The 11,866-nt window shown below is 48.0% G+C and overlaps 1 protein-coding gene, 1 long non-coding RNA gene, 1 other non-coding gene and 1 pseudogene across 3 annotated transcripts; 3 read left to right on the forward strand and 1 right to left on the reverse strand.

Moving 5' to 3' along the window:
• Positions 1 to 1,228: 1,228 nt before the first annotated feature.
• On the forward strand, positions 1,229 to 1,300 carry TRNAW-CCA (transfer RNA tryptophan (anticodon CCA)). The gene has a single exon. It is a non-coding gene; the product is annotated as a tRNA-Trp (tRNA).
• Positions 1,301 to 1,382: 82 nt separating this feature from the next.
• On the forward strand, positions 1,383 to 3,686 carry LOC123138207 (pentatricopeptide repeat-containing protein PPR5 homolog, chloroplastic). The gene is made up of 2 exons (XM_044558139.1): positions 1,383 to 1,864; positions 2,108 to 3,686. Exons 1-2 carry the CDS (start codon positions 1,541 to 1,543, stop codon positions 3,404 to 3,406), a joined length of 1,623 nt encoding a protein of 540 aa, XP_044414074.1. The 5' UTR covers positions 1,383 to 1,540; the 3' UTR covers positions 3,407 to 3,686.
• A 273-nt stretch (positions 3,687 to 3,959) lies between these two features.
• Positions 3,960 to 7,556, reverse strand: LOC123138206 (alpha-galactosidase mel1-like; annotated as a pseudogene).
• Positions 4,050 to 5,125, forward strand: LOC123138208 (uncharacterized). Its single transcript, XR_006468897.1, has 3 exons — positions 4,050 to 4,183; positions 4,266 to 4,697; positions 4,819 to 5,125. It is a non-coding gene; the product is annotated as an uncharacterized lncRNA (long non-coding RNA).
• Positions 7,557 to 11,866: the final 4,310 nt, after the last annotated feature.

Here is an 11,866-nt window from a genome sequence, read left to right on the forward strand (position 1 = left end):
CTGTCGAGATGCTTGAGATAGCTACCTCTTTTTATAACAACATTTTTGGTTATGAACCAAACCTGAATGTTCACCTTGGTGTTGGCTTTGGGAACCCTGATGATATGGTCACTAGTGCTGAAAATGCCTGTCCCAGAACCTTCTCCTCAAGTTGAAATCAAGGAGGCACCGCAAGGTCTTATGCCCATGGGGCCCCATACACTTATGGACATTCCTTCCTTTTATCAAAATTCTTGTAACCTCATGGAAAATGAATTTATGGCCCTTTGTCAAGGACTTGAAAATGGCGCTTTGGATGTCTTTATGTTCAACTTTGCAATTGCTTCTCTTGTTCCAAAAGAAAAATGATGTGACAGAGATGAAGAAAATCATGCCTATTAGCCTTAGCAATTATGCTTTACATACTTTTTTTTACTAAAGCTATGACTACCGGATCTCTTATGTTAGTGATAGACCGATTTCCCCCGACAATTTTTTAACCCGTGATATCTTACTAAACGACGCCTAGTAGATGACATGACTTGCTTATTTTGGAAGGAACTGTAGAATGTGCAATACCTATTAATTGAATTTGTTGCTTAGACTGTCTCATAAATCCTTTATGGTCTATTCAATTTGGATATCGCAACATGCTTGTTTGATTGGCTGCAAAGGAAGAAAATGGGTATATGTAATCCTTTTCGTTTTGCTGATGTTTAGACCTTACGAAATGGACTCTTTTTACAGGCCAGCGTATGGAGAAGTATTTCATGTGTCATTGGGAAGCTAAGCGTGCACTTTACCAATGAAAGATCTCAATGTGAAGATGCTCAACCGGCATTGATGTTGCGGTGTTTATGTCTCCTGAATAATTGTTGGGGGAACTCCAGATGATCAATTTTTTCTAAACAAGATGATCATTTGGGGTTGATCTTCCCGCCAGGTGCAACCAAAGAATAACGACGCCACTGGGCTGCAAATTGATCTAACTTCTGACCTAGGCTTTGTAGCGTTTTGTGCTTGTGTTGCCTTTCCAATTCGGATGGTAATAACTAATAAGCAACAATTCTTTCTGATCAGCTACTCCTTTCATGCCGTTGTGGATATTTTATGCATTTTATTGAAATGTAATGAGGGAAACACCTCTATTTTCTTTGAATAAGAACTTAGATTAGTAATGAAGTCAAGGGTAATACTGATTCGTAGTTCCGTACTGTGATCTAGCTTAATTAGTGACTAACAGCACACCGGATCCGTGGCGCAATGGTAGCGCGTCTGACTCCAGATCAGAAGGTTGCGTGTTCGATTCACGTCGGGTTCAATTCCCCCGATCCTAATCCGGTTCCTTTTTTAATTTACGCCGATTTTAATCCCACCCAAAATCCACCGTCCATCCCCCAAACCAAGCCATCCCAGCCGTCCAAAACCCCCTAATCCCCTCCCCCCCTATCCAGAACCCAGAACCTCTCCCTCCTCGCCGCTGCGAGCTCGCCCCTCGCCATTCCGCGCGCTCCAATGCAGCTCCAGAAACCCATCCTCCATTGACTCCCGCACGACCCAGATGCTCGCCTACCCAAGCACGTCGACCCCGCCGTGGCCGCAGCGCCACCCGGCCGCCGCTTCCCCGCGCCGCGTCGCGGTGGCGGCCGCGCCCGCGGGTGCGCCGGCCAGGGGCAAGCGGCGGCGGGCGGGCGCCGGGGAGGCGGAGGCCGACCCGGCCGCCGAGGCCGCGGAGCTGGTGCGGTTCTTCCTGCGCAAGAGCGACGGCGGCAAGGACCGGCTGGTGTCCGTGCTGGACCGCCACGTCAAGGTGGTCCGCACCGAGCACTGCTTCCTCCTCTTCGAGGAGCTCGGCCGCCGCGATGGCTGGGTCCAGTGCCTCGAGGTGAGCCACCATGCCCTACCCTTGTGCCCAACTCAATCAGGATTACTAGATCATTCATTCATGAGCTAGAGCCAGTGTCATGCTTAATAACTTACATAAGGTGCCTTGATTTAGGATTGCTCAAAAATTCTTGATGAGATTTCAGATGTCCCTGTGGGTTAACAGATTCTGATTTGTGAAGCTGATGTTTGACTGTTTGTTAGATATTTCTGCTCGTTTCTCTAATGCACTGTGCTCTGCTAGATTTTCAGGTGGATGCAGAAGCAGCGGTGGTACGTGGCTGACAACGGCATCTATTCAAAGCTGATATCTGTGATGGGAAGAAAGGGGCAGATACGGATGGCCATGTGGCTCTTCTCTCAGATGCGCAACAGCGGGTGCAAGCCGGACACTTCGGTGTACAATTCCCTCATCGGTGCGCATCTGCATTCACGGGACAAGAGTAAGGCTTTGGTGAAAGCTCTCGGCTATTTTGACAAGATGAAGGGCATGGAGAGATGCCAGCCGAATATTGTGACGTACAACATCCTCTTGAGGGCGTGTGCTCGGGCTAGTGACACGAAGCAGGTGGACATCCTTTTCAAGGATCTGGATGAAAGCATAGTCTCTCCAGATATCTACACGTATAATGGAGTGATCGACGGATATGGGAAGAATGGCATGATTACAGAGATGGAGTCTGTATTGGTCCGGATGAAAAGCAAGCGGTGCCGTCCAGATGTGATCACATTCAACATACTCATAGATTCGTATGGGCGAAAGCAGACATTCGACAAGATGGAGCAGGTGTTCAAGAGTTTATTGCGATCCAAGGAGAGACCTACCCACCCAACGTTCAATTCCATGATAACAAACTATGGGAAAGCAAGGCTTAGAGAGAAAGCTGAGTCTGTACTTGAGAAGATGGGAGAATTGGGATTCAAACCGAATTATGTGACGCAAGAGTGCCTCATCAATATGTACGCATATTGTGATTGCGTCTCAAAGGCCCAGCAGATATTTGATGAGCTCGTAAGCTCACAAAGTACTGTTCCCCTATCTTCATTGAATGCAATGCTTGATGCCTACTGCATGAACCGCTTGCCTATGGAAGCAGATCGGCTGTTGGATAGTGTGATTGAGAAAGGTGTAGTGCCCAGTGCTTCCACATATAAGCTGCTTTACAAGGCATACACCAGGGCTAACGATAAGATGCTTGTCCAGAAGCTGCTCCAGCGGATGAATAAGCAGGGTATTGTTCCGAATAAGAAGTTCTTCCTTGATGCCCTGGAAGCATTTGGCACCTCTCCCAGTAAACCCAGGAGAGTACAAACCTCAAACTCTGCAAGAGAGTCAAGTAGAGATTCTGCAAGTAATTCGGAAATGGCTAGTTCAAGCAAGCCAGTGTTAAGTACTTTGGAAGCAGTTGGCGCTTCCAAGAAAACCCCCAGGATATTACCCAATTCAAACTCTGCAAGCAAGCCAGAAACAGGTTCTGAAAGCAGTTCAGAAATAGCTACATCAAGCAAACCAGAGCTAAGCTTTTCGCAAGTAGCTTCTTGATAGGGCGCGCTGTTCTGAACTGCTTCACAGTAGAACGTGTCCAGTTGCTTGTACCAAGTAATATCCTAGGAAAGGCAATCCATGTGATTGGTTGCTTGAATTCGAACCATCCTAGATGTCAGGTTAAAATTTTAGGAATATTTTTCTCATGTACATTCACCAAAAACAACCGAACCACATGGTACTGGAGCCATCTCATCCCATTCAACTTCAAGATACCCTTCTTCTGTATGTGCTTTGGCAAGGATTTTCTTCTAAATTTCATAGTTGTGTTATAAAATCACAGTAGCATCTTTGTTTCATCAGTGGCCTTGCTATACCTTCTGTTACTAGTGATGGTCTTGGTTGTGCTTCAGAGGAACAGTATCACATGTTATAACAGTTGGTTATGGACTAGATCACTATTTGGAAGAAACCCTCATCCCACACATCTCAGAATTTGGCATTCTGAGGTTTTGGAATTTATACTTCTCGGTGCTTTAGGTAAATTTAATGTTTTCGTTAGTCTACTTTTTAAAACACATGCGCTGCACATACACATTGCTAGTATCGATTAAAAATGCTTACTTTATTAGGAGTATGTTCTAGAAAGGATTGACAACAACTAAAGAATTTACACCCAATCGTCCTATGCTTCCAGGTTCCAAGATGAACTGGCGAACATTAGGGAGACCTCAACACTGGATTTCAAACAATATGGAGCCATGTGAGCTCACCACCTCTGAGATGTCCCCCTTCATGAGACTCCGGCTCTTTCCACTCCAGACTTCAGTGCAGGTGCACAAGTGTTTCCTTGCCAACTTTCTCCCTGCAGCCTTCTCTAGATCCGGCACCCTTACAGCAATCTTCCTGCTTGCAGTGTCAAGGTTGAAGAAGGCCAGGTAGATCTCTCCTGCTCCATGGAAGACAAAGAATCAGCGCAAAGAAAAGGGATGCTTATTCGCCATGTGTGCATTGGCAAAGAAGCATGCTGCTTAGGTAAAAGTACCTTTGTCTCCAGTTGCTGTCCATGCTCGTGCTCCAGTAGTTTCACTCTCTGTTGCATCAAACAAGAGTGCTACTTAGATAAAAAATAGCAATTAATTTGTGGTGACTCGTTATGGAGTAACTTATACCTCCTTCCTTGCTGGACTTCATTGTAGCACACAATCCTGAGTAGCTGCTTTTCAGTTGTCCATTCTCCGTTAGCTCCCAGACCTGCAGTTGTTATGGGCAAATTATGATCAATCGCGGCATAAGTTTACTTCCAAAGTTGAATGAACAAGTGTCCAGTTTTTGGCTGTCGCAACAGGTAAATAGCTAGGCGAATCAAAGCAACTTCATGACAAAAAATGCTCCAAGAAACACTGGAATTCAGCCTCACTCTATATGGATCCCGTTCTCTTACTAGGATACCAATGTGTGTTCTTCAGGTACCTGCTTTGAATGCTGTTCGCAGGTCGAGAACATGGGACTGACAGATGCATCCAAGCAACCATCATTGCTGTCAACACCCACCAGATGAAACTTCGCTTGGTCTTCCTCACTGCTCACGGTAACTCCATCCCTGAAGCACATAATATGTGTGGATCATACATACAAGTGAAAAAACTAGTACTGCTTCCTTTCACGAATTGTTTTCTCGCGAGGCACTTACGATGTTGGAAGAAGTTTTGCTTTGGACATGCAAAATGAGGCATTGTCATTCTGGATTCCATAGCTTCTGCAAATGTGATCTTTTGAGGAACTATGCCATCCACCGGCACTCTTATCGTTGCAGGTACTGAGACCAAGAACAGTTCCACCATTGTTTGTCAGGTCCGAGCGACCAGACTGTTCATCGGGTTCTGATGTCCTTTCACTGTGAATATAACCAAACTGAAAAAGAAATCCACAAGTTAACTCCCTGTTCACTATATGTTGCAGCAGGAATCTCCAGGCTTCAATTAATAATACATTGTTTACCTCCATGTTGTTTTTAGTGTGGTGATTAATCTTCAGTAGAGTAGGGTGGGTGATTAGATCCAATGTATCATCGTTGAGATGCCTCAGGTCACCTCCAAACATGAGGGGGGATTTGGCCATCGACCAAAGTAGCATCTGCAAGGTCATGCCAGTTTGCAAAAATGCGGTAAGACTTTGGGTTGCAACTTGGAAAACAGAAATGAAGTTTCTTCAAGTGCAATGCAAACCTGTGTTAATTGTTCGTCAAATGTAAGGTTAGTGCTTCTGTGAGGGCCCTGGTTAACACCTGCATGAGAGTAATATCAAGCGTTTTCCAATGATTAGTCACCAATGCGCATGGAAGTAGAACAGCTGTGCATTACCAAAAAGGGAATGCCACAAAGTTATGGTATGAATGATCACCTGCATCAGTAAGCCTGCCAAACGGAAGCATGTCCAAGTCAGGCCAAGACCTTCCTTGCAATCCAGTGGCGCCGATCTTATTCGCATCGGCAAATGATCTGTATATCATTATATATATATATATATATATATATATATATATATATATATATATATATATATATATATATGTTTATGCAGGTGAAAAAGAAGGTAGAACAAACTGACTGATTTTCACTAGAGATTACAAGTAGCAGCTACCATACACCCCTAGAATTTATCTGATGCTATCTGGTTACCTGGCAACATCGAAATGCGGGCGAACATCTTTCCAGCTGTCCCAGTCATCCCCTGTTATCCTGTACATATCAACGTGTTGGGTGATGTTCTCGGCCAACGCCGGAGTGACTTCGGTTCCGGGCGAGATGGACAGGATGACCGGCCGCTCAAGCTCTTTCAGGGTCTGCAGTTAACACAACGATGTGTTCATTCGCATGAACTTGTTCCAACAGGTAACCCACCAACTGTGATCCCAGAGTGGATGGCTACATTGCATGCATACTCCTACCTCTGAGACTGCCATGATCTCCTTCGGGCTGTAGTCTGTGCCGAAGATGCAATCTAACTTCACTGCAAACAGAACAGTTTTAGGTTACCAACAGTTGCCTCTGAAATTCAGAATAATGTAAGTAGATGAAAAATACTACTATGAAGTTTGGGCTCGGAGTCGGCTTACCGAAATCGACACCCCAATCGGCGTACTGCCGATAAAGAGACCTGAGGAACGCTCGTCCGGCTCCCGCGTCGGTGTTCACGCTCATGAATCCATTCGACATCCACGCGCACGTCCTGTGGGTGAGGCCTATGTCGCGTGCCGTCCATCGCCGGCCATCCTCCACGTAAGCTTTTCCCTGAAGATGAAACGAAGAAGAACGGTTATTATTATTCCAAAAAAGGAAAAAGAAGGAAGTCGAAGATCGACGGAGAGTGAGTACGTACCGTGTCGACGTCGAGGATGGGGGTGCTGGCGTTGACGGCCTGGGTGCTGATGCCGTTCATGAGGTGGATGCCGAACTTGAGGCCCATGGCGTGGACCTTATCGGCGACGTGCTTAAACCCCTCGCCGCCGGCGGACGACGGGAACCTCTCGGGGTCGGGGAACGGGCGGCCCCACTGGTCGATGCTGTCGAAGCCGTACGAGTCCTCTCCCGAGCCGTTGGCGTTCTTCCGGTACCACAGGAAGTCGATCACCGCGTACTGCACGCACGCATGCAGAGAGAGAAATGCGTGATCCATGCCATGAACTATGAACTTGGTAGCCAGGCAAAGAAAGGGATACAAGAACGACGGATGGCCATCAACGAACCTGGTATCCGTGCGGGAGCAGCTTGTCGGCCATGATCTGCGCGTTGTGGAGGAAGGCGGCCTCGTCGATGGTCCAGGAGAAGGAGTCGTACGAGTTCCACCCCCTCGGCGGCAGCATGGCGAGCCGCCGCCTCTGCCTCGCAAGAACCCCTGAGATCACGACACACGTGCATGCATGAGAAGAAGGTGTTTGAGATGGATAGATAGATACATGGTTAGCTGCGGCATTGCAGCGGCATTGCGCGTCGAGGAGGAGGGAGGCCGGACCAGATAAGGGACGACGCGAGGAGGACGAGGAGGGCGGCGCGGAGGATGCGACGAGGAGAGGCTGCCATGGCCATGGAGATTGGAGACGGAGATGAGGTACGAGGGTGCAAGCTCAACTGTGCGTGTGCGTGATATGTAGGCGGGCGGGCGGGCGGTTTGAGTGGCGTGGACTGTGGAGTGAGGTGGATGGAGATCGGGTCACACGCAGGCGCACGTGGGCAGGGAGGGTTGTTGCACGAGATAAGAAGGAAGGAAGGGCCGGGACTTTCGTTTCGGTGGATAGGGATACGGCCGGTGGTCCGTCCTGGGTGTGTACCGTTGCGTTGTGCTGTCGAAGCTCCAGGGTTCCGTTTCTGCCTTGATTATCTGAAATGAATTTAGTTTTTTTTTTCTTTTGATGAGGGGGGGGGGGGGGGGGGGGGGGGGTAGACCACTTTGTTCAAGCCAAAATGTTGGGAGGGAAGGGATACGGATAATATCTGGTCTATCAGCCATAGCCTTGCATCAGTGAGATTACACGCAATAAGGGGCGTGTTTGGTTGCCTTGCAGCAACGGCACCTGCATTTCATCCCCATCTTAACCCAGCCTAATTGAACAAAAACAAGCAACAAACCAACATATATATGTTGTTTGGTTGCCTGCATTGCATCAATGAGCACTTTTGGGCTTGGTGTTTGGTTGCCCGCATATGTGATTAAGGCCTGAGCAGACGCAAACCATAGTTGTTTGGCTGCATACACGTTTGTGTTCTGCTAACCCTAGGGCTGGAATTCGAGCCGAGTCGAGCCAGCTCGGCTCGACTCGCTAGAGCTTGTTTCGTGAACGAGCTAGCTCGACTCGACTCGTTATTATAACGAGCTCAAATCCAAGATTGGCTCGACTCGTATAACTCGCGAGCTGGCTCGTTTAGCTTGTTAAGCTCATTAAAGATATGAACATAAAACCCTCAAATATTGTAAAAATGATTATGTATATATTAAACATATATATCACTAAACAATAGTAATTTCCTTGTAACGGATGAGTCTCCTATGCGGCTGGGCCTTCAATGGCCAGGCCTTATGTTTTGTGCCTGGGACATAGGGTGATGAGTGGCTGGTCTTTTTTCGTATTGGGAGTGGTTGATTTTTTGTACCGAGCCTAACGAGTTACACGAGTACTCGTGAGATTGGCTCGTTTAACTTGGTCTATAAATGATCTTAAACTAAAGCTCGGCTCGACTCGTTATTCTTCGAGTTCGAGTCGGTTTGAGCCGAGTCACGAGCTACTCGTTTAGCTTGCGAGCTTTTTTTCCAGCCCTAGCTAACCCCATTCAAATATGGTGGCCTTACCACCACATTAGCAGCACAAACAGCACGCACAAACTGATAGAAGGCTAACAACCAGGCTGATAAGTACTATACTAGGGCTATCGTTAAAGACAGCAGGGGCATCCCATGCCCCCTGCTTCACGCCAGGGTGCTGATCTTGGCCAAAATATTAACATCTTCGCATCACAAGTTCACCATCACCAGCAACACTAACTACTAACATTACTAACAGTTCCATACTTCTATAATAAGACAGGGTAACTGATGATCTAAAGAGCCCAGGAGAAGTTGTCGACGCAGCTGTGCTTGGTGCAGCTCACCCTGCACACGATTGAGCTGTCGTGGTTGTAGATCTGCACCTTCAGGCCCAGGCCGGAGATCCACATGACAACGAGGTCGCCGGGGACGATCTTGTGGCATTGGCAGAAGTACTGCCAGCCCCGACAAGCACCATCTCCCCCTGGAACATCTGGACCTGAACCCAGAACTCACACCACTTGTTGGCTGACAGTCTGACAACGCGGAGGCTTGATCACCAACCACTGCTTCATCACCTTCCTGAACTTGGGAGGGAGGACGAGCATGGCGAGATCCTCCTCGTCCTTGATCTGGCAATAGAAACGCAACGGCTCTCGGAACCCCTCCTCATGGCCGGTCCTCGGAGATCGCCCCCTGAACACGACTAGCTCATGAAGGCGACCCTGCTAGGCAGGTCCACCCTCTTGAGCCAGCGGTTCGTATGGATGAAGTCCATGGCGCCCTCGGCGCCGACAGCACCTCAGCTCCTCCACCGGCCCTGTCCCACTCCGTCTTCATCACCTTGTCAGGTTAGATGACATGGGTTAGTAACATGGCATTGGGTTCAAACACTGATCAGTGGCACTTTGCCGAAGAGCAAGTGTCACTTGCTCATGGGCAACAACCACTGATCAGTGCAGTTTCCAAACATGATCAGTGGCCCTTGACGAAGAGCAAGTGTCACTGATGAGTGGCACTTGCTCATGGGCGGCAACCACTGATTAGTTTGTTGGAAATATGCCCTAGAGGCAATAACAAAATGGTTATTATTATATTTCCTTGTTCATGATAATTGTCTGTTGTTCATGATATAATTGTATTAACCGGAAACCGTAATACATATGTGAATATATAGACCACAACATGTCCCTAGTGAGCCTCTAGTTGACTAGCTCGTTGATCAATATATGGTTATGGTTTCCTGACCATGGACATTAGATGTCATTGATAACGAGGTCACATCATTAGGAGAATGATGTGATGGACAAGACCCAATCCTAAGCATAGCACAAGATCGTGTAGTTCGTTTGCTAAGAGCTTTTCTAATGTCAACTATCATTTCCTTAGACCATGAGATTGTGCAACTCCCGGATATATACTGTACGAATGCTTTGGGTGTACCAAATGTCACAATGTAATTGGGTGGCTATAAAGGTACACTACAGGTATCTCCGAAAGTGTCTGTTGACTTGGCACGAATCGAGACTGGGATTTGTCACTCCATATAATGGAGAGGTATCTCTGAGCCCACTCGGTAATGCATCATCATAATGAGCTCAATGTGACTAAGGAGTTAGTCACGGGATCATGCATTACGGAACGAGTAAAGAGACTTGCGGTAACGAGATTGAACGAGGTATTGGGATACCAACGATCGAATCTCGGGCAAGTAACATACCGATTGACAAAGGGAATTGTATACGGGATTGATTGAATCCCCGACATCGTGGTTCATCCGATGAGATCATCGTGGAACATGTGGGAACCAACATGGGTATCTAGATCCCGTTGTTGGTTATTGGCCGGAGAGATGTCTCGATCATGTCTGCATGATTCCCGAACCCGTAGGGTGTACACACTTAAGGTTCGGTGACGCTAGAGTTGTTATGGGAATCAGTATGTGGTTACCGAATGTTGTTCGGAGTCCCGGATGAGATCCCGGATGTCATGAGGAGTTCCGGAGATAAAGATTTATATATGGGAAGTCCTTATTCGGTCGCCGGAAGTGTTTGGGGGTTTATCGGTATTGTACCAGGACCACCGAAAGGGTTCTGGGGGTCCACCTACCCCGGAGGGCCCTATGGGCTGAATATGGAGGGGAACCAGCCCCTAGGTGGGCTGGGCGCCAAACCCCCCTAGGGCCCATGCGCCCAGGGTTGGGGGGAAACCCTAAAGGGGGCGCCCCCCTTGGCTTGGGGGGCAAGCCTCCGCCTTTGGCCGCCGCCCCCCACTAGATCCATCTCGAGGGGGCCGGCCCCCCTCTCCCTTTCCCCTATAAATAGAGGGGAGGTGGGAGGGCTGCCGCACCCTTCCCCTGGTGCATCCCTCCCCCTCTCCAACACCACCTCCTCCTCCGTAGTGCTTGGCGAAGCCCTGCCGGAGAACTGCAAGCTCCACCACCACGCCGTTGTGCTGTCGGAGCTCTACCTCAACTTCTCCTCTACCCTTGCTGGATCAAGAAGGAGGAGACGTCCCCGGGATGTACGTGTGTTGAATGCGGAGGCTCCGTCCGTTCGGCGTTAGATCGGATTTTCCGCGATTTGAATCGCCGCGAGTACGACTCCATCATCCGTGTTCTAGTAACGCTTCCGCTTAGCGATCTTCAAAGGTATGAAGATGCACATCCTCTCTCTCTTGTTGCTAGAATCTCCTAGATTGATCTTGGTGATACGTAGGAAAATTTTAAATTCTTGCTATGTTCCCCAACAGTGACATCATGAGCTAGGTCTATGCATAGATTCTATGCACGAGTAGAACGCAAGTAGTTGTGGGCGTTGGTTTGTTCAATTTGCTTACCGTTACTAGTCCTATCTTGTTTCAGCGGTATTGTGGGATGAAGCGGCCCGGACCGACCTTACACGTACGCCTACGTGAGACAGATTCCACCGACTGACATGCACTTGTTGCATAAGGAGGCTAGCGGGTGTCTGTCTCTCCGACTTTAGTCGGATCGGATTCGATGAAAAGGGTCCTTATGAAGGGTAAATAGCAATTGGCATATCACCGTTGTGGCTTTTGCGTAGGTAAGAAACGTTCTTGCTAGAAACCCATAGCGGCCACGTAAAAACATGCATCAACAATTAGAGGACATCTAACTTGTTTTTGCAGGGTATGCTATGTGATGTGATATGGCCAAAAGAATGGGATGAATAATATATGTGATGTATGAGATTG

The sequence above is a fragment of the Triticum aestivum genome, chromosome 6B (genome assembly GCF_018294505.1).
Source record: "Triticum aestivum cultivar Chinese Spring chromosome 6B, IWGSC CS RefSeq v2.1, whole genome shotgun sequence".
Lineage (NCBI taxonomy): Eukaryota > Viridiplantae > Streptophyta > Magnoliopsida > Poales > Poaceae > Triticum > Triticum aestivum.